At 57.0% G+C, this 25,111-nt stretch overlaps 1 protein-coding gene across 1 annotated transcript; it reads right to left on the bottom strand.

The window, feature by feature from the left end:
* On the bottom strand, positions 209-21,459 carry PCSK9 (proprotein convertase subtilisin/kexin type 9). Its single transcript, XM_005653438.3, is given in 14 exon segments — positions 209-2,352; positions 4,141-4,322; positions 6,041-6,218; positions 7,287-7,435; positions 7,722-7,895; positions 8,410-8,593; positions 9,616-9,698; positions 9,701-9,781; positions 9,784-9,810; positions 13,437-13,578; positions 13,801-13,973; positions 16,579-16,702; positions 18,443-18,634; positions 20,968-21,459. Coding segments are annotated over 14 exon segments (2,109 nt in total). The 5' UTR covers positions 21,169-21,459; the 3' UTR covers positions 209-2,133.

Consider the following 25,111-nt stretch of genomic DNA (forward strand, 5'->3'; position numbering starts at 1 on the left):
TTGACTCTGCACCAGGCCTTGTGCCAGGTGCTAGGAGAGGAGACTGGAAAGGACACAGGGACCCTGAGCATCCAGAACCATGTGGAGCATAAGTTACCAAGGAGGGGGAACCCTGGTGGCTGGGGGAACTCGGGAGCTACAGGAAAAGGCCGATTGTATCAACTGCCTAAGCAAGGCCTCATCCTAGATGGTCACATTCAGGCAAGAGTCATGGACAAAGTTGTTTTTATTTTTCAAAGTCACCATGTAATAAAAAGGCTACAAAACCCAGAATAAATATCTTCAAGTTACAAAAGCAAAACAGGTCTAGAAAAGCTTCGAACTGTGAAAAGGCATCAGCTGTTGGCAAACACCAGACCCAGAAATGAATGCATGCTTGTTTGTTTGCTTGGGTGGGGATGGGGTGGGGTGGGGGAGCTCGAGGAGGGAGAGTTGGGCCCCCCTTCCCCCTCCATCCCTCCAAAGGCCTGTCCGCTGGGGTCCCACCGCATCGGCCCGTGCCTTTTGCCCAGTGCTCTGTCCTCGCTCACAGTGCTACCCAGGTCTGTGTGCCCCCTTCTGAGCCTCTGTTAACTTACATAGATGGGATGCCAAGCTGGTGCAGTAAAAAGAGGCCTAGCTTTAGAGACAAATCTGGGCTTATACCCCGGTACCCCTCTGCTTCCCGGCCGTGTGAGCTTGGCAGGCACCCACCCTATCTCTGGTTCCCAGTTTCTTCCTAGGGTAGGGGGCGACAGGGTGTCCTGTGCAGGAGGAGGACTGGGTAAGAGGGTGGATGGACCAGGTGGCCCGCCACTGCAAACTGAAGGGGCCAGCCCTGGGGTGATGTCCCCCTGCAGGCTGATGTGGGGGGACTGCCAAGCCTGAGCCAGAGCAAGTTGAGGGCAACTGGGAGAAACAGAGGCACAGCCCCGTGATCACCTGGGACACGTCTGGCTGCATCTGTCATGCTGCGGCTGGTGGCTCAAGGGGTGGGTACAAGAGCTAGGAATGTTCTCAACAAAGGCTGTCTTCAGGAGGTGAGTCCTAACGGCAGGACTGGGAGGGCCCCTGGTGATCCCCAAACTGACGGCCATCTCTCTAGAGAAAGCAAGGACTTCAACCGAGGAGTCTTGGCAGCGGACCCTGGGCTCATGCTTCTAGCCTCGACCTCCTCATCTACCCAATGGGTAGAAGAGGCCTGGAGTTCCCATTGTGGCTCAGCAGAAATGAATCTGACTAGTAACCATGAGGATGCAGGTTCGATCCCTGGCCTCATTCAGTGGGTTAAGGATCCAGCATTCCCATGAGCTGTGGTGTAGATCGCAGACACGGCTCAGATCCTGTGTTGCTGTGGCCTCTAGCGTAGCCTGGCAGCTATAGCTCCGATTCTCAGACCCCCGAGCCTGAGAACCTCCATATGCCATGGGCATGGCCCTAAAGAGACAAAAAAAAAAAAAAAAAAAAAGCCCTGCCTTTGCCCCAGGGCTGCTCTGAAACCTGTGAGAATGTAACTGGAGAAGCCCTTTGGACATTTTGAAACATTGGCCACATCTGGGGAAGTGTCACCCCCTGTCAGTACCCCCTGCACCCCCAGAGGCATGGAAAATTGATCCTCCACTAACCAGGGAGCCCAACAGAGCCTCCCCAAGGTGGACAGGAGATGAGGGGCCATCTCCACCTTTCACTGCCCCAACCCATATTTGGCCCCTTCTAGCCCTCGAGTGCCTGCCTGCCTTCCCATGGAGGGCTGACCACCCCCTTCACGGATGCCTGGGGATCCGCTGACCGCCTGACCTGAAGCAGGAGCTCAATAGAAGGTAACTCCGCCCACAGCATCGGCCCCAGGAGTGGCTGGCAGGAAGCAGAGCACAGCCTGACCTGCCTTAATGGCAGCAGGTGGACACCTGCAACCCTGGCCACTCAGCCTCGTACTCAGCTCAGGCCTGGGGAGGGGTGATCCAGGCCGGGAGCCAGGACACCCTGAGGGCCAGCACCAGAGCTTAGGAGGACAGCGCTCCCCTGTCCCCGGGGCCCAAGCTGAAGAGCACTGAGGAAGAGGGAGGGAGGAACTGCTTCGAAGCTCAGCCGAGGCCTGGACCACAGCCCCCAGGCCTGGACCCCTTCCCCAGGCTCGCGCCCTGGGCCGGGCTGTCACTGGGACTCCTGGGAGGCCTCCTCCCCCGAGGGCCGGCGCCTGCAGCAGATGGCCATGGCTGTGGCGGTCTCCTCGCTGGTCCTGCCTCCTGCCCTGACATCCTGGCCCCGAACCACACACGTGTTGTCCATCGCGTAGGCCCCCAGGGTGTGGGAGGCCCCGGGGCGGGCCCCGCAGCTGGTCAGTGTCCAGCCCTCCTCGCAGTCCACGGTGACCTGCCAAGGGCCCAGGGACAAAAGATGTAAGGCACAGCCCCCTGCAAGCCAGGCCTGCAGGGCACAGGCGGATGGCTGCCCGCCACCTTCCCCTAACACGACACCTCTCACAGCCCTGCCCAAGCCATCAGGGGCCAAGCTGGGGGCCCAAGAGCAAAGCAAATGCCTGGGAAGCCCCCTCCAGCGCTCCTGCCATATCCAAACCTGAGGGCTTCTCCTTCAACGTGCAGTACCTCTGTGCTCCTGCTGGCGGAGCCCCCCAACCTGGGCCTGGTGAGTCACCGTAGCTGCCATCGGTCCCCTGTTTCGGCCCCATCCCCTGCAGTCTATCTGCCTCAGTGGCCTGAATGAACCCGCTCACAGCAGGGAGGTCAGATACCCACTCCCCTCCCCACCCCGGGCTCAAACCCGTGGCTCCCAGCTCACCAGAGCCAAAACCCAAATCCTGACTGCAGCCCTCAGGCCCCGCCTCAAACCTGTCTCTGGTGCCCCCACCTGCTCCGTTCCCACCTCACTGGCCCTCTGGCTGTTCCTGGAGCTCTCCAGGCACGCTCCCACCTCAGGGCCTCTGCTCTGGCTGTTCCCTCTGCCTGGAACTCTGGTCCCTGTGATGCCTCCCACCTTCTCAGGGAGGCCTCTCCTGAGCGGCCCCCCTCCCCTTTCCTGCTTTACTCTTCTCCACAGCATCTTCTAATACTCCAAAATATTACTTATTTGTTGACTCTGCTTCTCCCCTACTAGAATGGACGCCCCGAGAGAGCCTGGTTTGTAGTCCCACCAACTGGAATGGTACCTGGAACAGCACAGGCCTCAAGACATGCTGAACAAATGGACCTGAGACAGCCCAGCCCTCAAGAAATGCCACAGCCAGACAGACCACAATCACTGCAGACTCGCACGCTTACAACCCTCCTCTGAGGTCCAAGAGTGGACTCCCCAGGGCTTCCTCTTAAGTTCCCTGTGGCTTTTTATTATTTATTTTTTTATTTTTTTTTTTATTTTAGTGCCGCACCTGCAGCATATGGAAGTTCCCAGGCTAGGGGTCCAATCAGAGCTGCAGCTGCCGGCCTACACCACAGCCACAGCCATGCAGGATCCGAGCTGCGTCTGCAACCTACGCCACAGCTCACGGCAACACCGGATCCTTCATCCACTGAGTGAGGCCAGGGATCGAAGTCGCATCCTCATGGATACTAGTTGAGTTCACTACTGCTGAGCCATGATGGGAACTCCTCTGTGGCTTTTAAAAGGAGACACAGGAAGCCGTAGGCTGCGGTCTGCACTGGCGGTGTCTGAGGGCCACTCATGCCCCAGGCCGTGTGTGTGCCTCCCCCTCTCTGCCTGCGTGTCCCTGCCTCAATGGCTGCCCCTCCACCAGCAGCACTCAGCTCAGGGTCCCCATCTCTTGGAGGGGGAGTCATGGCTGAGTCACACTCCCAGCAGATGGGTCAAGTGGGTTAACCAGTGAATGCATGTGGACCGCTTTCCTTATGCAATATTTATGCATACTCTCTGCAGAGAGGGGGGTCCCCCAAGAACACTGAGCTGGACAATAGCAAGAACTGGACCAGCAACACACCAACACACACACACACACACACAGGCTGTCCACACAGCTGCAAAAGCTGCTGACAGCACCCACCCCGCAAACTACTCCCCAGACACGTGAGGGTGTGGTGGTGACACAAACCTTGACACAGAAAAGCTGCACAGGACAGACACATGCCACCCCTCAGGGTGCTGGGCACCTGTCCCGCCACCCCCACCCTACCCCCCGTGCCTCTTCACCTTCTCTGCAGGGCCTGGGATCCCGTGCTCCCTGACTTTGCACTCCAGACCCGGCGCATGGCAGCAGGAAGCGTGGACACTGGCCTTCTCGTGGCCCACACACTGGTCGGGCTGACCCTGAGGCCTCGGCACAGGCCGCCTGCGGGGGCCAGAGTCCTCCACCTCCCAGTGGGAGCTGCAACCTGGGGCAGAGCAGAGCCGGCTAAGACACCTGGATGCTGGGGGACCCTCTGTCTCTCCTCCCCACCCCCATCAGTCTCCATCACTTTAGGGTCTGAGTTTGGAGCTGGGAAACCTGGAAACAAGTCAGGGCAGGAAAGAGGCGCTAGTCTGAGCGACAGAACTGCTGGGTTCTCAACTCAACCTTGCCACTGGCCTGCTGTGTAATCATAACATAACCTCTCTGAACCTTAGTTTTGCAGGGAAAACACACTATCTCCTCTCCAGCAGTGGGGTAGGGGCTCCAAGGCCTGAGATGCTAGACGGGCAGATGGAACTCCCCTCCCCCACAGCCACCCAGGCAGAAGTTCAGGGTGAGCTCGACGTCTCTCTGGGGCGCTTGGGTCTCCCCCGATCTGCTTAGGAGACAGATACACCCGCTGGCTACGAGTCGGTGCGGAGTGGTCTCAGCTCTAGCAAAACGCAGTTTCCCTCTATAAGGGGAAAGGGAGGCTGTGAGGGTGAAACGAGGATGGGCACGTGGAGCCCAGCAGTGCCTGGCTCTGGGCAAGGGTTCCATACACGTGTTAGGGTCACAGTCACTAGAATCCCCGAGTCCAGCTGTGGCCTTGGAGAGGTCACTCGGCATGTCCAGGGTGCAGTTCCCTTGCTGTGAAGCGGGACCCTTTTGGATGTGCGGTATAGGTAGCAGGGTTCTGTGGCTCCAATGACTTCGAACTGGCACGTGCCCTGGAGTTCATCTGCTGGGCGTGCCCAAAGGGGGATGATGGAACACGATGGACTTCCCACCCAGCTAGGACCCCGGTGAGATGGCCAGTGGCCTTCTGGACCCGTCCCAGCCTCTCACCTGACTGGGCTCATCTTTCCACTGCAAAGCCATCCTGCAGCGCTCACCAGCCACTCTGCCTAGAGCCGGATCCGAACTCGTCACTCTCGCTCATCACCCTCCTCCTCGCCCTCCTAAACCTTCAGTGGCTCCCAGGACATGCTGATGGAGAATAAACTCCTGAGCCAGCTGTTCCAGGCCACCACCTGCCCTCTCCCCAGTTCGCCCCAGAACTTCCCCTCTCCCACTCGGCAGGACAGCTCTGCCCCCTCCCAATTTGAGGGGCGCCATCCCCAGGTCCCCCACAAGGTCCCCATCTGTGACTTCCTGCTACCTACCCTGGGCACATCTTTAACACAAGGTAACCCACCCACAGGATAGATTTGAAAGCAATAGGTGCTAATCATGAGAGCAGGCATTTATCTTGTCCTAGCACCAAGCGAAATGCTTCTCAGCATCCATCATCCTCATTTTATTGAGGAGGTGCCTGAGGCACAGAGAGGTTAAGTAACTTGCCTGGGTCACACAGCTGATGACTGGCGGAGCCAGGATTAAACCAAGGTCACCTCCCCTTTCAGAGCCACTCCCTGAACTGCCCCTCCTATGCTCCACTGCCTCTCGGAATATTGCCTTTGATGCTCCAGGCCTGCAGCTCTAGGTGTTATTCATTTCACGGCAACCCAAAGAGGCAAGAACTACGTACGCTTCTTCCTTTTAGGGAGGAGAAGCTGAAGCTGCGACATTGGAGGTGCCCGCCCAGGGTCACGGGGATGGAGCGGTAGCACTGGTCTTCATGCCAGGCAGTTGGGCTCCACTGTGGGACCAGCCAGGTGGGGGCAGGTGCACAAGGAGACAGGGATGCCTCCCCACCCCAGGGTGGGCTCTGCCTCCTACCTGTGAGGACGTGGCTCTGCTGGTGACAGCGGGCACGGGTCTGCACACCAGCCCCGGCTGGTGGAGCCATGTGGATGCTACAGTTGGCCCGGGGCAGCAGGCAGCACCTGGCAACGGCGTAGACGCCCTCACCCCCAAACGCGTTGTAGGCCAGGCAGACACGCCTGCTCCCTCGGACCTGAGAGCCAAAGACAGAAACAGGAACCTGCATTAGAAAGGGCTTCAAGACCCAGGGTAAGAGGGCTAGAAGGAACCAACTCGGGCACCTGGTCCCAACCCCTCAAACCCTCTCCAGCATCCCTGCAGAGGCCAGCCGGCCTCTGAGGACAAGCCTCACTCCTGCAGACTGTTCTGCAGATGGGCAGCGCTGTGTGTTACATGGTGCTTCTGGACACTGAGAGGGACTTTAAAACAGCTGCTGGGAAATCTAAGATCCCAGAGCTAGGACCCAGCCTAAGGGGCCCGGACCCACTCTCAGCCTCCCCCACATGCAATCACTTGCAGGTTCCAATGCACGGTCAAGCACACTCCCAGATGCCATCTCTCAGACAGAAATGCCCACCCGCCCCTGTCCTCCTGGCCCAGGTGCTGCCATTCCATCACAACGCCATGGCCGGGAGTTCCCATTGTGACTCAGCGGTAATGAACTCGATTAGTATCTCTGAGGATGTGGGTTTGATCCCTGGCGTCGCTCAGTGGGTTAAGGATCCCTGGCCCCACTCAGTGGGTTAAGGATCCAGCGCTGCCGTGAGCTCGGATTCTGCATTGCTGTGGCTGTGGTGTGGGCCAGCAGCTGCAGCTCTGACTGGACCCCTAGCCTGGGAACTTCCATATGCCGCAAGTATGGTCCTAAAAGGCAAAAACTAACACACAAAAACAAAACACACCATGGCTGACATCATCTGTGCAGGGCTCTGTCACCTTTGGCTGGTTTGAGAAGATTCATCAACTGCCAGAACCATGGAACATCTGAAGGAAAAGAGCCCTGAAGGCCACTGTGTCCAGAGGCATCAAAGACCAGCTCGCCCCGCCCTGCAGGTGGGAGCTGGAGTCCATCCAGCCATATCCTGCAGAGTCTCCCAGGAAACCTGCGCCTGGCTCCCTCCAGCGGCACCCAAACCACGTGGCAGAGATGGGCCCCACCCGCTTTAACTTGCAGACAGGCCCTCGAGTTCAGAGGAGGAAGGGGCCGATCTGGGCCTGGCAAGAACCCCACTTCACGCTCCGAGGGGAGGGTGTAAGTCACCTCAATGCGTTCGCCCCGCCGCCTCCCGCTCCCGGAGAAGCTGGAGCAGCCCAGCAGCTCCTCGGGGGCGGCGCAGTGGGCCTCGGCCGTGGCGGTCCTCGTGGGCCCCGAGTGTGCCGACCACACGGTCCTGCAGAACAGCTGCCCACCTGCAAGAAGGTCCTGGGGTGAGGAGGGGTGCGTGGGGAGGGGGGCCTCCATCAGGGCTCTGCTTGAGGAGGTCCAGCTCTTTGGATCCCAGTGGGGAGAAGGGCCTTAAAGAACGCGATCCATTTCCCATTGAAACTTGTCAGAAAGCCCTGCAAAGCCCTTTCTGAGCCTGTTCTAAATCCGCCCCCACCCCCAGTCTCTAGGAGCTAGTGGCAGGATTGCCCAGGTCACACGACCTCCCGAGACCCCCAAGCCCCAGTCTGCCCACCCTGCCATCCTGCTGACCTGCTCCATGGCTGCTGGGGGGCAGTGTGGCCACCAGGTTGGGGGTCAGCCCCCGCTGGTCCTCAGGGAACCAGGCCTCATTGATGACATCTTTGGCAGAGAAACGGATCAGCCTCTGCCTCAGCTCAGCCAGGGTGAGCTCCGGCTCAGCCGTCAGCATCATGGTCACAATTCCTGGTTGTGGGGTGGGCAGTGAGAGATGGTGGTGGCCTGGCCCTCCTTCCTGACCTTCCTCTCCTGGTACACACACGCACACACACACACACACACTCATGTGCACACACGTGCACACACACTGGCACATCAAGCTGTTCTTCAAACCACCTGCAACCCCATGCTAAAAGACAGCCAGAGTAAAACATACATCCTGCTCTCATACCTGTGAGCCTTGGAAATTGCTGTTTTGTTTGCCAGGTAAACTCCTATTCATCCACCAAACCCCAGATGACATGTCCCTCCTCCGGGAAGCTTTCTTTGATCTTTAGGCTGGGCAGGCACCTCCCTTAGGCTCCCTTCCACACAACCTGGCTACTATGTTTGGGCATCTGCCCCCCCATCAGACTGAGGGCACCATTAGTCTTATTCATCTTTGGTCCCCCACGCCCAACACACAGGGTCCTGGCGCAGACCCTGGCTGCCATAGGGGTTGTCAGAATCTTGTTGGTTGAGGGGTGGGGCAGCAACTCACCAGCCACATGGGCGGCAGCCTGTGACGTCCCACTCTGTGACGTGAAGCAAGTGCTGCAGTCGCTGGAGGCACCAATGATGTCATCACCTGGGGCAAAGAGGTCCACGCAGCGGCCAAAGTTGGTCCCCAGGACCCCTAGGGTCACCGGCTGGTCCTGGGCATTGGTGGCCCCAACGGTAATGACCTGGAGAGGTAAGGGGGTGGATGGCAGATAGGGGAGCCAAGGAGAGGGATATAGGGAGACGGAGACCTTGCCAGCTGGGCTGGCCAACTCCTACATATCTGCTTGGGTCCCATTCAAATAGCCCCTCCAGAGGGAAATCTGATCCCTCTGGCCCTAGCTCTGCCTTCTGTCCCTGCCATAGGCCAGGGACCATTCCTGAAGGTGCCGAGGTGCTGATGTTGTAGTGGGGGACACAGCCAGCAAACAAACAGTAGACGATGCTGTGCATTAGGTGACGTAAGTGCTATGGAGAAAACCAGAGCCAGCAAGGTAGAGAGGACACGCTGGGGTTTGTCTGCTTTCTGCGATTTTAATAGGCAGCTAAGGAAGGTTATTCATCACTGTTAGGCTCACAGCAGTGCCACCCCCCGACCCCTGTGCCTCCCACATCCCCAGACCGTGATGAGATCCCTTCCCCCTTGGTAACCCCGGCGCCCACTCCACCCAACACCCAGGGGATGCCCTTGCATGTGGGACAGAGGAACAGACAGGCATGGGCCCCACCGAGTCAGCACCTTGAGATCAAAGGTGTCATCTCTGTGCTCATGTGGCCCCCCTGCTTGGGATGTACCTAGGCCCTCAATACCGGGCCTTCGAGGGCATTTAGCAGGAGGTGGACAGTGGAGAGGCCCGGGGGGCACTGGGCAGGACAGCGATGTGGGCAGAGCCCCTTGGCCCTAACAGGGTGGATGCGAAAGTGAGCAGGGGGCAGCCAGGGAACAGCCGAGGGCACTGCGGTATCACTCTGATATGAGCAGACAGAGTCCAGATGGACGTGATGGGGAGAAGGGCCAGGGATTCAGAGGGAGAAGGGCCAGGCCGTGTCAGAGGCTAGGCTGTGGGAGGTTCAAGCCCCTCCCCTGCCCAACTTTGGCTCCGGAGGCTCTGACACCTCCAAAGCCAGGCAGGCTCGGGAATGCACCCCATGAAGCCCAGCGGGCCCCCCCTCCCCCGAAGCCTTCCAGCCCTTCTGGAACACCCACCTCGGGAGATGACGCCGGAGAGTAGAGGCAGGCGTCGTCCCGGAAGTTGCCAGCAGCGGCCACCAGCACTGCCCCGTTCCTGCCAGGCGCTGGCAAGCGGCATTGAGGGCCCGGCTGTAGCCGCCCACCAGGGGCAGCAACACCACCAACCGCCCTGAGGGCTGGCCAGCTGGCTTTTCCAAATGAACTCCAGGCCTGAGAGGATAAAGCCAAGGTCACCCCCGAGAAGACATGCTCAAGGCCCTTGTGAGGGTCAAGTTTACGTGTCAACTTGGTGAGGCTATGGTGCCCAGGTGTTTGCTTGGACATCAGTCTAAATGTTGCTGTAAAAGTACTCTAATATATGTGACTGATGTTTACATCAATAGACTTTGACTAAAGCAGATGGGGGTGGGCCTCGTCCAATCAGTTGAAGACTTTAAGAGAAAAGGTGGATAGTCCTCTGAGGAGGAAGGAATTCTGTGTCCAGACTGCCTCAGACTCAAGACTACGGCATCAATTCTTGCCAGAATTCCCAGCCTGCCAGCCTGCCTTAAAGATTTCAGCCGGCCCCACAATATGTGAGTCTATGTGTGTATTTATAAATATAAATATGCACACACATCCTATTGCTTCTGCGTCTCTGCAACACCCTGAGTAACACAGCTGGGAATCAGAGTTCCCGCTGTGGAGCAGTGGTTAACGAATCCGACTAGGAACCATGAGGTCGTGGGTTCGATCCCTGACCTTGCTCAGTGGGTTAACGATCCAGCTCTGGCGTAGGCCGGTGGCTACAGCTCCAAGTAGACCCCTAGCCTGGGAACCTCCATATGCCGTGGGAGTGGCCCTAGAAAAGGAAAAAAAAAATAAAATACACCTGGGAAGCATGCTAACAACAGCAGCGCTGTAAGGCAGCCAACTCCCAAGCACTTATATGCACCAGGCTCCTCTCAAGTGCCTGAATATAGGAATTTATACAAGCCTCACAATAACCTTGCTGTTACTTTCCCTTTCCAGGAAACTGAGGCACCAGGGATATATAAGGCCCGCAGAAGAACAGGAAGGGCCTCCTCCACCCTTCCTCTGACCGTCGTAATCTCTCTGCCATCCTTCAAGGCCGGTGTAGAGTCCCCCCCACACACACACACACTCCAGTGAGTCCTTGCTGCCCACTTGCAGACATGTGACCCCAACCCCCCACATATAAAAGGGGACACTGCTGCCCAGATTATGGAGAGGATCTGGGCTGGTGAGGAGGTTGCAGACCTGATAACCCTGCCCCCTGAGGGGGTGTCATTCCCTGACCGTGGCTGCCCTCCCCAACCCCAGAGCCAAATGTGCAGCTCGGCAGCTCAGGCCCAGGGGTGGCCTGGATTCTAAAACCAGCCCCAGGAGTTCCCATCGTGGCTCAGCAGTTAACGAATCTGACTAGCATCCAGGAGGACACAGGTTCAATCCCTGGCCTCACTCAGTGGGTTAAGGATCCTGCGTTGCTGTGGCTGTGGTGTAGGCTGGCAGCTGCAGCTCCAATCGGACCCCTAGCCTGGGAACCTCCATATGCTGAGGGTATGGCCCTAAAAAGCAAAAAATAAATAAATAAATACATAAAATAAATAAATAAAGCCAGCCTCAGCCCTGATGTTCCAGAGGAGCCAGAGCTGAAAGCGTCTCCTCTCAGGTCCCGGCTCCTGTTCTGTCAGACAGAGGGGTGGCCGGCTGAACCCACAGAACCTTCTGAATCTGAGCCTCCAGGAGGTCCCCGGGGCTGCAGCAGAGGTGAGAGGTGGGGTCCCACAGCCATGTCCCTCCAGGAGGGGGCAGAGCAGGCGTGGGGGTGAAGAAGAACCACAGTTACAGCTGCTATTTATGAAGCGCCAACTTGACACCCTCCCCCTCAGTCAACCGCTTACAAAGGAGACAGGTGGTGACCGTGACAGAAAAAGACACTGTCTGCTGAGCCTCTGCTCTGCACCAGGTAAGGTGCTAGCGGCGTGTTCCCAAAGCGGGGACCTCTTCTTCCCCAGGAAGCCCTCCAAGCTCAGGGCATCGGGCCGGGGAAGGCCCATCGGGCTCCGAGCAGAACCCCCCTCCTCTGCAAACTGACCTTTGGGAACTGGCCTGCTGGGCTGAGGTCGGTCAATAAAGGGGTGGGACAGGCATGGGGGGTCATCTAAGGGGGTGGAGGATTGTTGATTCGTGCCTTTCAACCCCAACATCAAAGCCTATGGTCTAAACAGCAAAGAATCACCAGAGCCCCACTCATGAAGCACAAGGCGGGCGCCACCAGCACCCTCCAGCCCTTCAAACAGGCCCGTGGCAGCCTCTGCCAGCTCAGGGGTCGGCGTCTGACCCAAGGGTCTGGGGGGTTGCAATGGAGGTCAAACTCCCAGTGAGCTCACTGGCTCTGGCTGGGAGAGCCTGGGCAAGTCACCTCTCCTGAGCTGGTTTTATCGACTGTTCAACAGGATCACAAAACCGCCTCAGGGTATGGAGGACAAAGTCCTTTGTTCAAGGTCTGGCCACAGGAGGGGACTCAGTAAGTGAGACCCTCGCCCAGCCCACCCCCCACCCCCCGCTCTCCTCTGTCCACAGCACCCCAGGGTCCTAGCTCTCAGCTGGACCTCACCCGCAGCAACAGAATGGAGAAAGCTGCAAGAGTCTGGAAAAAGTCCTCTGCCAGTTCCCCCACCAAGTGTACCCAAGCAGGGGGACCCGCAGGCCTGATCACTCATGCAAGGGAGCGAGTTTCCTGGTACTAGAGGTAAGCAAGCAGAAGATGGAGAAAGATTACTAAGATCACCCCAAGGGTCCATCTAAATCTAAAATAGCATGACAGGAGTTCCCATTGTGGCACAGTGGAAACGAATCCGACTAGGAAACATGAGGCTGCAGGTTCGATCCCTGGCCTCGCTCAGTGGGTTAAGGATCTGGCACTGCAGTGAGCTGTGGTGTAGGTCACAGCTGTGGCTCGGATCCTGCCTTGCTGTGGCTCTGGTGTAGGCCGACAGCTATAGCTCTGATTGAACCCCTAGCCTGGGAACCTCCGTATGCCGCAGGTGTGGCCACCAAATAGCACGACAGACTATATCCAGTCTCTTGGGATAGACCATAATGAAAGATGATATGAGAAAAAGAATTTCTCTGTGTGTGTGTGTGTGTGTGTGTGTGTGTGTGTGTATGACTGGATCACTATACTGTACGGCAGAAATTGACTCAACACTGTAAGTCAACTATACCCTATTAAAAAATAAATTTAAGGAGTTCCTGTCTTGGCTCAGTGGTAACAAACCCAACTAGTATCCATGAGGATGTGGGCTCGATCCCTGGCCTCGCTCACCGGGTTCAGGATCTGGCATTGCAGTGAGCTGTGGTGTAGGTCACAGACACGACTCAGATCCAACGTTGCCGTGGCTGTGGTTTAGGCCAGCAGCTATAGCTCCAATTTGCTCCTTAGCCTGGGAACTTCCATAGGCCATGGGTGTGGCCCTAAAAAGACAAAAATAAATAAGTAAATAAATTGAAAAATAAATTTAAAAAAATAGCTGACAGAAGACAACTCTTTTAAAGGATTTGGGAAGAAGAGCAGAGTGAAACTGCAGAAAGACTGCTGATCGAGGGGCACAGCTGCAGGACCTACCTGGGCTGAGCCCTGTCCGTCTCTGGGGCTCCGCTTCTCCATCTGTCCTCACACCCCGGGGGGCCCGGCCCCCTCTGACACTCTAGGACTCTGCTTCCAGGGCAGAGGCTGCCTTGGCCTCCTCGGTCAGGAGTCAGTTCTCTCTGGGCCGAGGCCCCACCCCGGGCCAGGACGCAGAGGCCAGGGCATCAGAGCCATCACTCACCTGTGAGGGTGCTGCTCACTGTGCCCTTCCCTTGGCAATTGAGCACACGCAGGCTGCGCAGGCTGGCGCCCTTGGCCACGCCGGCATCCCGGCCGCTGACCACCCCGGCCAGGTGGGTGCCGTGGCTGTCACACTTGTTCGCCTGCTCGATCAACACAAAACCCGGATGAGAGAGCCCACCCATCCCACAAGATATCCGTGAGCAGCTGGACAGATGTGCCCACCCGCAAGTGATGGCAGGGCAGGGGCAGTGACAGCTGGGGAGGCCAGCAGGGGCGCCGCTGTGGCACTCCAGGACTGGCTTCACCTCCTGGTCGGGGGTGGGGGAAGACGGGCAGCCCTCCTGCCAGGGGGACGTGCTCACCTGTCTGTGGAAGCGTGTCCCATCCTCCTCGGGCACGTTCTCAAAGTCAGTGACAGTGACCCTGCCCTCGATTTCCCGGTGGCCACTTTGGATGCTGGTGTCTAAGAGATACACCTCCACCAGGCCGTCTCCGTTTTTCCAAGGCGTGGTTTGTTCGAGAGGAAAGAATAATCCTGAGGTTAATGTAAGAGTTCACACATATAAATTAGTTAGCACATCCCAGGGAGTTCCCGTTGTGGCGCAGTGGTTAACAAACCTGACTAGGAACCATGAAGTTGCAGGTTCGATCCCTGGCCTTGCTCAGTGGGTTAAGGATTCGGCGTTGCTGTGAGTTGTGGTGTAGGTCGCAGACGCGGCTCGGATCCGGCGTTGCTGTGGCTCTGGCATAGCCCAGGACTACAGCTTGGATTAGACCCCTAGCCTGGGAATCTCCATATGCTGCAGGAGCGGCCCTGGAAAAAGGCAAAAAGACAAAAATAATAATAAAAATAAACTAGTTAGCACATCCCAGACACAGCTCCAAGCACCATACACACGTTAACTCTAAAACTCCCCTCAATGGGAATTCCCACTGTGGCTCAGGGGGTTAAGAACCTGACTAGTATCCATGAGGATGTGGGTTCGATGCCCAGCCTCGCTCTCTGGGTTAAGGATCTGGCGTTGCTGTGAGCTGCAGAGTAGGTTGCAGAGGCTTCTTGGATCTTCCTGTGGCGGTGGCGTAGGCCGGCAATGGGAACTTCCCTATGGTGCAGGTACGGCCCTAAAAAGACAAAAAAAAAATATTCTCGATGTATGTACTATTATATCTTTATTTCACAGACAAGGAAAGTGAGGCACAGAGAGGATAAATAACAGTCCAAAATCACACAGCTGGTGATGGTGGAACCACCAAGAGAACCAAGCGTGCTGCCTCTGCACTCTGAATATTCACATTAAATAACAATGTGAACATTCAAAACATAAATGTAATGGGAAAAAAATATGCCCAGCCCCGAATCGTAATTTTTCACCGCTCCTCAAACATGAGAGAACAGGATTTAACGACAGAACAGGATCTGAAGAGTCAAAGTGCATGAAGAAGGCGAATCCATTGCTCCAACAAACAGCTTCATGATACCAGTTAGTGAGGACCGGGTAGGAGCTACGCAGAAGTCCGGGCAGCTGTGAGCAAGTGTAAGAGGCAGACCTGACAGCCGCCAGGGAGCCAGGAAGGGCTTCCTGGAGGAAGGGGGCCTCAAGCCAAGACCTGCAGCGGGGATCCTTGGCCACGCTCAGCGGAGGGTGTTAAATAGAGGAAGGAGCGAGGGACAGAGGGCCCCAAGGCAGGAAGGAGTGTGGCCTGCAAGGAAGGGGCAAGAAGCTCAAGGGCAAAGGCCTCCCGGGCAGAGGGGACAGGGAGAACTTGGCTACTTCTGAGCTTCTCAGGCACGGCAGGGGCCGACTCATGGGAGAGAGAGCTCCTGGCTCTGGAGGGATGCAGGCAGGACGGGTGGTGCCTTCCCCACCTGCCAGAGGCTGCAGGGCTTCAGAGGCCGGATGAAGCTACTCCTAGGTTCCTTCACCCCTGAGTGATAAGTCCCCTTGAGACCCCTTTCCTCCTCTGTGACATGGGACAACAGTAGTCCCAGCTTGCATGGGGGTGCCAGGATGGAGCCATGGCCTTTGAGAGCAGAGCTGCTGTCTGGGGCTCTGCCCACCTGTACAGCCCGGGGTGAGCAGGGGCAGGCTCTTCCCGCAAAAGTCACCCCCTCCCTGGCCACAGGCTGCCGGCCAGTACACCCTACCTGACCAGGGCCCTCATCTTTACCGCTGCCACCCCCAGAATGACACTCCCCACTTCCTGTTCATCTCCCTATCCTGGCCACCAGCCCTGGGAGGTCTCAGATCGGTTATCTGTGGCAATGACAGCAACTCAGCACCTGCCCAGCCTTTCAGTTCCCAAAGCATCTACGCACCCTTCACCTCTTTGGAGGCTCATCACACTCTGAGAAGGACAGGACAGGTTCCTGTGCCCATTTTACAGATGAGAAAGGGGAGGCTCAGAGAGGGAAATGGCTTCCCAAGGCCCCACATGAACCAGTAAGGGGTGGAGGCAGAACCTATGCCCAGGTCCGGCTGACCTGGCACGTCCTGGCATCATCTTTCCGCTGAGCTCCGGACCTCGTTCCCTGGGCCCCTCAAACTCAACGTGGTCCAGCCAGAATCGTTTCTTGACCTCTCCTCCTCCTTGCGGCCCTGGCCAGGCCACCCCAGGAAGAGAGAAAAGTGGGAGAGCCCTGGAGGGGACCCTCAGCCCATGGGGGGAAGCCCAGCAATGTTGGAGGGATGTGGAGCAGGGCAGGAGCCCAGAGATCAGGTGGGAGCAGCGCAAAACTGGGCTCGTCTGCCCTGCTGAGGCATCTAGTTCTGTTCTCAGGGCACTGGGAGTCACCCAGACCTGTGGGCCTAAGAGGGGGGCAAGATCAGGTTTATCCTCCCCATCTAAGGGCAGCCTGCAGGGCCACTCCAAATGGACAGAAGAGGCAAACCAGAACTTTTAGAAGGTGGAAGAGGGGCTTATTGGAGAAAAGACCCCTGCACTGTATTGTCCCTGAGCAGGAGGAAGGCAGGGGGTGAGGGCTGGAGTGGGGGAGGGGATGAGACAGAAAAGCAGGGGTCAGTGGCGTGTACTGAGCCCTAAAGCCCCTGAGAGGTGGGGACCCTGGGGAGAAAGGAGGGATCGTGGACCCAGCGGGATGGAGAGGGGCGGGTGCGGCGGGGGGGGCGGTGGCTGCTTACTGGGGGTGTGGCGTTCATCCACCTGGCGCCGCGCAGGGAGAATCCGCTCCAGGTTCCACGGGATGCTCTGCGCAAAGACGAAGGAGTCCTCCTCGATGTACTGGACGTGGGGCAACTTCAGGGCCTGCAGGGGCCAGAGATGGGGGTGGCATCTGCTTCATCTCAACCATTTGTCTTTTTTTTTTTTTTTTTTTTTTTTGTCTTTTTGCCTTTTCTAGGGCCGCTCCCGCGGCATATGGAGGTTCCCAGGCTAGGGATCGAATCAGAGATGTTGCTGCCGGCCTGCGCCAGAGCCACAGCAATGCCAGATCCAAGCTGCATCTGCGACCTACACCACGGCTCACAGCAACACCGGATCCTTAACCCACTGAGTGAGGCCTCATGGTTCCTAGTCAGATTCGTTAACCACTGAGCCACGATGGGAACTCCCATCTCAGCCATTTGGCTGAGAGCAAACAACCACAGCCCTAACCCCCGCTGATCAAGTCTGTCCCAAGTCATGTGCCAGCACCCTCCCGCCTGCCCACTCCTGGTGGTGGGGGCGGTTCCCTCCTCACTCAGGCTGGGCGGCCCAACACAGCCGGCACAGAGGATGCCCTTTAGGAAGGACTGGGAAATTGACATGCCATTTGGAGAGCCAGGCGGTGCCCAAGCCCCGGGCGGGCTGGACCTGGACTCCACGCCCAAATCATGATGCCCGCACTGCCCATTCTGTTTCTCTACCCCCCACCCCACCCCAGATCCGTTCCTGCCCTTTCCCACCCTGCAGAGAGCTGGGAGGCTGACCCTGCAGACTGCGGCCCCCAGGCGCCTTGCAGTGACTTGAGGTTAGGCACAGCCAGGGGGAGGCCCAGCAGGAGTTTGGGAAAAGAGAGGGTGTCTTTTCCACCCTCTTGTCGCTGTTTGGTGCAAGGCTTCTGCAGTGGCTGCATCCTTTGGAGACCATGGCTCCTCCGGGCAGACCTGCCTCCGTGGCACCAGCTCCCACTGGGCAAAAGTGACACCATTCCCTCTCCTGGCCCATCAACCTGTCATGGCAACACATCTCTGGGTGCCTCGGTGTCCCCGTGGCTTTCCTCACCTGTCCACACCTCCTTGGGTTTAGCATCTGCTTAAATATTGATGATCTCATTAGTCCATAAATGACCATTCCTATTTGTGTGCCCAGCCTACAGAGAGGGGATTGAGACTCAGGAAGTAAAGGAATTTGCCCGAGTTTAGACAAACTAACAAGGAGCTGATCTGGGAAGGCACCCAGGCTGGTGTGATGCCAAAGCTAAGCTCTTGAGGGCAAATGTCTGTTGGCTGCAGCTCAGCAGCATTGCTCCTTGGAGAAGATGCCTGGCCTTCAGGGCTCATGCGTGCCATCTGGCGCTGTGGCCGCCTGAGTCCCCCCGCCTCCGATGCTGCTGGCACTGTGCTGGGCATATCATCCCCGAGCTAACTGATTGGCCATCACTTATCAGACTCTCCTTCTGAACTGAGCTCAAGGGAAAAGGCTGGGTCTGGTTCATCCTCGTGTCTGCACACAGTAGGTCCTGATCAAATGTGTGATGAGCCGACTGATTGAAGGCATTAACTTGATGTGTCTCCCATTAGACTAAGGGATTGAATTTCTCTCCAATCCATGTAGTAGCCTCCACAGGTCTTAACACGGAGTAGTTGTTCGGCCACAATATGCCAAAGCGAATCCAACTCTGCAGTATTATTGCGGCGAGGAGGCCTGGGCTCAGTCCTTGGTAAGTACTGAATGAATGCTTGTTGCCTCCTGCTTGTCGGCCAAGGGCACACCAAGGACACCCCCCAGTATGCAGGTGGCGGCCCAGCCCTTTCACAAAGTGCCCCACCCAGCAAGGGCGCTCACCAGCTCCAGCAGGTCGCTGCTCATCTTCACGAGGAGGCCGGGGAGGAGGTCATGGAAGACGTGCAGGATCTTGGTGAGGTAGCCCCGGCGGGCGGCCTGGGCCTGCAGGTGGCGGGCAGTGCGCTCTGCCTGCGAGCGGTGGGTCCCCTCCTTCAGCACCACCATGTAGGTGCCTGGCAACCTCCAGGCGTCCTGGCCCCCAGCAAGAAGGAGGGACAAGATAACATTAAAAAAGAAGAATGCAGGTGTGCCTCACCTTCTCTGTTTACAAGTTAGAATTACAGCAAAAGAAACTGCATAGAACATAGGAAGTGTAAAAAGAAGTTACCAAATAAGGAGCCTCACAAAGCCACATACAGGCCAACTATGAGTATTAATTTATACAACGTGTTCGAACTTGGCAGTCAGGCAAAATTGGGAGCTGTGGGCCACAGCCAACACCAGGTTCTCTGCACCTGCCCCTTGGGACCGGACCAAAGCTTGGCCACCCTTGGTGTCCCTGACGTAAGGCCACCTCCTCCTGGAGGCCTTCCTAATTACACCTCCCTCCCCTGTGCCCCAGTTAGATGCAATCACTTCTTTCCCTTTCTAGTTCCTCCACGCCGCCCTCCAGAGACTGTCTGAAAACATGGCCTGAATCCCAGCCTCAATATTTACTGGCTGTATGGCCACGGGCAAGTCAGTCAACCTGACTGAGTCCCAGGTATCTCCTCTGTGCTGTGAGGACCGTAATAGCTATGGCACAGGCCTGCTGGGAAGGCTAAGAGAGGTATTTATGCAAAACATCTACCAAACAGAAGGGATGGCAGTGAGCAAAGAGGCCACAGTTTTCCAATGCAAGAAGAGTCAAGGCCATGGCCTACCGCAGCAGACTTGTTTGCTCTTAGCCCTTATCTGCTCCTAATGCTCTCAAACAGACACACCTGTGCTCAAGAACCTTCAGTGGCTCCCCATGGCCTGACGAAGGCCAAACTCCATCCTAGTTCTAATGCATTGGGGTGGGGCAGGGGGCAGGGCTCTCCCTCTCTCTGAGTCTCAGTTTCTCCCAGATAAAATAAAAGGATTGGTCTAAAATGTTTCGCTGCCTACCAAAAATGTTTTCATTCTAAATTCAATTCTCACAAAATATCCATTGAATGCATGAACAAGGAATGTCCAGAGGTTCCTGTTCCAAACTCCCTCGAGTACTTGGTTCAGGTACTTATCCATCCTCTGTTTACTCCTCTCAGGATGGGGGACTCACTGCTTCTAGAGCAGGTATTTGGGGGCGGTGGTGACTTGAAGTGCCCTTTCTCAGCTTTGCCACAACCCATCACCATCCTTCTAGAAGGTGAAAGGCTCAGGGAACAAGGAAGAGTTTAGAGTGGACTAAATGTCACTCTTTTGTGTGATCCAGACTGGAGAGGCCCCTCCCCTCCTGCTGTTAGCACAGAGCACAGGCAGCCCTCAGGGCCTGACACCCCTCCCCACCCCTGCTCACTCAGGCAGAGAGTCTGGGGCAGAAGGGCAGGCCTGGTGTCTATTTCCCTCTGTCCCAGGATGTGCAGCGAAGAGACCGTCTCCCAGAGGTCTCACTGCAGCCAGGGGAACAGCCACCTCCACCACAGCCATGTAGGATCCTTAACCCACTGAGTGGGGCCAGGGATCAAACCCTCGTCCTCATGGATACTTAGTGGGGTTCCTTACCACTGAGGCACAACGGGTATTCCCTGTCACCTCCCTTTTGAAGATCAGGAAATGGAGGCTTAGAGGTTAAGTGACTTGCCATCATTTAAGCCAGTAAATGATGGAGCCAGGATTCAACCCCAGGGCTGACTCCAAGCCCGGTAAAGGGACTTTATTTGAGCTCTGGGAAGATTACCATTGGAGGGAAACGGTGGTCCCTGCTGGGCAGGAGTTCCCACAGCTTAAGTGCCAGGTGCTGGCATTGATCTTCAGGAAACTGGCCCCTGGAGAATAACTCCGCCCCTTCCCCTTTAGTTTTGTTCTTTTCTTCCGCTAAAAAAGATACAGGACTGCAGTCTCTCCCCCAGATCTCCACGCCCACCCTCTCTCATTCTCCAGCCCACCACACACCCTGCACTGCGCAGATTTCCCAATCCGGGTCAGGACGCGTATTAATATCTCCTCTGTGCACTGGGCTATTCTATTCAAATTCCGGTCACTAGTGCCTTTACCGGCCCGAGCCTTGATGATGCGGCCCGTCTGGGATCTGGACCCGTGATCCTGGAGGTGCTCTGTGCGCCCTACCGGGCGCCTCCTGGTCTCCAAACTCTGTCCATCTTTCCCCGCGCAGTGCAGCTGAGCGCCCCAGCGCACCCTAAAGAACCACCGTGCCTGTTCCCTCGCCACCGTGCCCGCAGTCCCCACGAGCCCCGCCAAGCCTGTCACCAAGTGAGCAAAGGGCCCTCAGAGACCTTCACTCCAGCCTCTCCGTTAAAGAGTAAACCGAGGACGGAGAGGTGATGGCCACCGCCTGGGTTCCCGCGCCAGTTGGCCCCCGCCTCCCACCCCAGCGCCCGCACCTTGGCACAGCGGTGGAAGGTGGCGGTGGCCGCGTGCTGGGCTGTGTCAGCCAGAATGTCCTCCTCCGACCTGAAGCCGAGCACCAGTTCCTCGTAGTCGCCGTCCTCGTCCTCCTGCGCGCGGGCGCCCGCGGGCCCGAGGAGCAGCAGCAGTAGCAGCAGCGGCGGCCACCACGGCTGCCCGGAACTGCCAGCACCCATCGCGGGGAGAGGAGAAGTTTGCGTCCGTCGGGGCGCTCCGGGGTCGACGCGCGGGCCAAGCCGTCCGCGACTGTGCCTTGCGGCGAGGATGGATTGCGGCGGGGATGCGGGGGTCACGGCGGGCGTTGGAACTGGGGGCTGCGCTCAGCGGCCGCGCGTGCTGGCCCCGGGCCGTCTCACCGCCTGGCTTGGCCCTCTTCCCAACCGAGCTGCGCCTGAGCCCGCCTGCAACCGCGGCCGTTTCGACGCCGCGGCGGAAGCCTTTCCCGGGTGTGCGTGCGCGACGTCCGGGGTCTGGGAGATCACGCCACCCGAGCCCCATCGGATGATCCTGCTTGATTAAACATTAACGGAGCCCCAGACTGAAGGATCGGGTTTCGGCCTCGTGCCCCCTCCCTCCTAAATCGCGTCAGATTACGCTCAGAGGGAGGACAAAATCCCAAATCCTAATTGGGCGGGAAGGCTAGTCCCGCGCGCTTCCAGGCACTTCTCCGCGCCTCCCACCCTGAGCCCTGCCTGGGGTGCCAGACACAAGAGTTTGGCTGAGCCCATCTCGTCAAGTGTTTCTGGGTTCTGCTTTGCCACTGGCCAGCTACCCCGCCTCGCCGGGAATGATGTTCAACCACCCCATCCAGGCGCTCCTCCTCGCTGCCACCGCAGGTGGCGGCCAACCCCTTGCTGCCCGCAGCCCTCAAATCTTTCCTCAGATCTGAGCTTGGCCTCTTTCTAAACTCAGCACAGACCCCTCTCTGGCTTCTACCCTTTATGCATCTGGCACACTCACCTCACCAACCAGCCAATCCTTGAGGATCCTGTTGCTTTTGATTTCCCGCCAGGTCTAATTGTACCTTGCAAGGGATTTATTCTGCAAGTATCCCTGTGCTTCATCTGCAAAGATATCGTATGTGTGCGGTCAAGAATGCCACTGTAGCACAAGCTCAGGGTTCCAAAGGACTTGGTTTGCAGATTCTTTTTGCATATCACGTCCAAGAATGTAACTGGCCAAACGTCTGGTGAGCAGCTGCTGTGTGCGGGAGGATGCAGGAGGCCGGCAGCCCCAGGCCTGGGGCTGAGGATCAGCTCAACGTCAGGCACTCCTCCCAGAAGGGCCTCACTGCACAGAAACAGGAGGCTTCCTGAGCCCACTTTGCCGATGAGCAGTGGCTTCCGAGTGAAATGATTTGCTCTGAGCCTGACTCACCAGACTCCAGAGTGGATGCCCTTTCTTTCCACTTCGCTTGCAGACTCCATGCTCCAGAGGGGAGGGCCAGTTGATCAAAGACTGTGCAGCCAGTGGGCTGATAGCCACCTGGATGAATTCAGGGCCTCATCCACTTTTTGGGGGGCGGGGGGGGCTTGCACCCATGGCATATGGAAGTTCCCAGGCTAGGGGTCCAATCGGAGCTGCAGCTGCTGGCCTATGCCATAGCCACAGCAACGCCAGCTCCAAGCCGTATCTGTGACCTACGCTGCAGCTTGAGACAACGCCAGATCCTTAACCTACGGATGGAGGCCAGGTGTCCAACCAGCATCCTCGTGGACACTATGTTGGGTTCTTAACCCGCTGAGCCACAACAGGAACCCCAAGGAGCTCATTAATTGTTGCCTGAGAAAGGTAGCTCATGGTCTCAGCAGGCAGCGGATGCCCCTTCCTGTCCCCTGTGGAGAGAACTGTATTTGACACATGCTTTTGGCTGCTTCCTTGTCAAACTCCTCCTCCTCTTCTTCTTTGGGAGGTGGGAGCAAGCTTTCCCTGATACGCCCCTTTGGGACCCTGGACTTTTTCTCACCTACTACCTCAAGCACGTGCATAGAGAAACATTACGTCACCAGGCCGAGAAAGGGGGACCCTGCTAGGTGTGCAGTGGTTGTGTTTGGATGGAGGTAAGGGAGCAAGGCACCTGAGCCGCTGTGACAGATGGACCCCAAGGACAGTCCTTTCTCATCCCACATCCTCCATTGCACTTGTTGAGGGGTCAGCTCCCAGGGCTTTCATCCCTCATTGATTAACACACACACACACACACTCACTCAGGAAAGTTGTGCAAATCGGCTGTGTCAGCTCCTCCCTCTTCTCAGATGCACCCCCTTGCTCTGGCCAGCTGATAACCAGCCTACCCCTACCTCCATCCCCACCCCAGATGCAGGCGTCACGGTAGTCACGGTAAGGCAGAGTCCCTCCCGGGTCCTCCAGCCACCTGAGTGCTTCCTGGGCCCACACTCACCCTTTCCTCCTCTTTCCTTTCTTTCCCTTTTAGTGCAGAAGGGTCATCTCCTGTCCCCAGAAGACCCTTCCCTGCCCCAGTCCCGCCTCCTCAGGGATGTCCTGTGTCTGCTATCGCCTCTCCCTTCCTATCTCCGAATCCCTCATCTCCTGTGGTTCTTTCCCATCACCACATCAACATTCTGAGAGCTTTTTCTTTCCAAAAATACCTTCTCTCAAAACAGTCCTCTCCTGGAGTTCCCTTTGTGGTGCAGTGGTTAACAAACTCGACTAGGATCCATGAGGTTGCGGGTTCGATCTCTGGCCTCGCTCAGTGGGTTAAGGATCCAGCATTGCCATGAGTTGTGGTGTAGGTCGCAGATGTGGCTCGGATCCGTGTTGCTGTGGCTGTGGTATAGGCCGGCAGCTGTAACTCTGATTCAGCTCCTAGCCTGGGAACCTCCGCATGCTGCGGGTGTGGCCCTAAAAAGAAAAAGGAAAAAAAAAAAAAAAAAAAAGCCTTCTCCCCTTGACACCCACTCACAGCCTGAATGATAGACAGAAACCACTACTGCTGCCCTCTGCTCCTCCAACCTCAGAAAACTTGGAGTCCGCAGCCGTTACTGGGGTGCGTGTCAATGAGGTCAGTGTAGCAGTGTCCACATTTCGAATGTGCACGCTCTGTTTTGGGAGGAACCCATCCTTTTTGCGTATGTGTTCCTTTTTAAAAAAAGTTTTGCAGCATTTTCGCAATGGGTTTGCTGCCAGGACACAGGTGTCCTCAACGCCATCGCTAGAGCCAAGCAAAAGTGGGACAGGAGAAGACTCCCGTCAACATCGTTGTCACTGGACACGTCAATCCAGGCACGTCTACCACCGTTGGCCATCCGATCTCCAAATGTGGTGGGATCGACAAGTGAACCGTTGAAAAGTTCAAGAAGGAGGCTGCCGAGATGGGAAAGGGCTTCATCAAGCATGCCTGGGTCTTAGACAAACTGAAAGCGGAACGTGGGCCTGGTGTCCCCATTGATATCTCCCGGTGGAAATCTGAGATCAGCAAGTGCTACGTGGCCATCCCTGACGCCCCAGGGCACAGAGACTTTTATTTTCTTCCTTTTATTTTTAAGTGCAAATGCATTTTATTTTCCTTAAAACCAATGACCCTCAAATGCGCTTCCCTTCTTAAGCAGAAAATTGCTAGCAACCACCACAAAAAGATCCCCAACCCAGCCAGCTTTGGCCATTCCACGTGCAGGCAGCAACAGGTGGAAACGGAAGACGAGGATGCAGCCCTGCCATCTGCACCTGTACCCTCTGAGTCCCCTTGGCCCTGATTTCCCCATGGAAGGACTCATGGCAGCTGAGAAGGTGCCAGAGGGTCAGGGGATCCCGAACCTCCCTTCCCACCAGGTGGTTCCTGTGGGTTTACTTCTGGAGGCTGGTTTCCTCTCCCAACAAATTGGAGCTGCTGGGGTCTCTCTTTACTGCATCTGTTTTCTCATGGACATGGGTGGCATCAGCTGGAAGGAAGGATGGGGAGGTTTGGAGGTGTGAAGAGAAAGGAGAAGGGGAGTTCCCGTCGTGGCGCAGTGGTTAACGAATCTGACTAGGAACCATGAGGTTGCGGGTTCGATCCCTGGCCTTGCTCAGTGGGTCAAGGATACGGCGTTGTTGTGAGCTGTGGTGTAGGTCAAAGACTCGGCTTGGATCGCGCATTGCTGCACCTGTGGCGTAGGCCGG

The sequence above is a fragment of the Sus scrofa genome, chromosome 6 (assembly GCF_000003025.6).
Source record: "Sus scrofa isolate TJ Tabasco breed Duroc chromosome 6, Sscrofa11.1, whole genome shotgun sequence".
Taxonomy (NCBI): Eukaryota; Metazoa; Chordata; class Mammalia; order Artiodactyla; family Suidae; genus Sus; species Sus scrofa.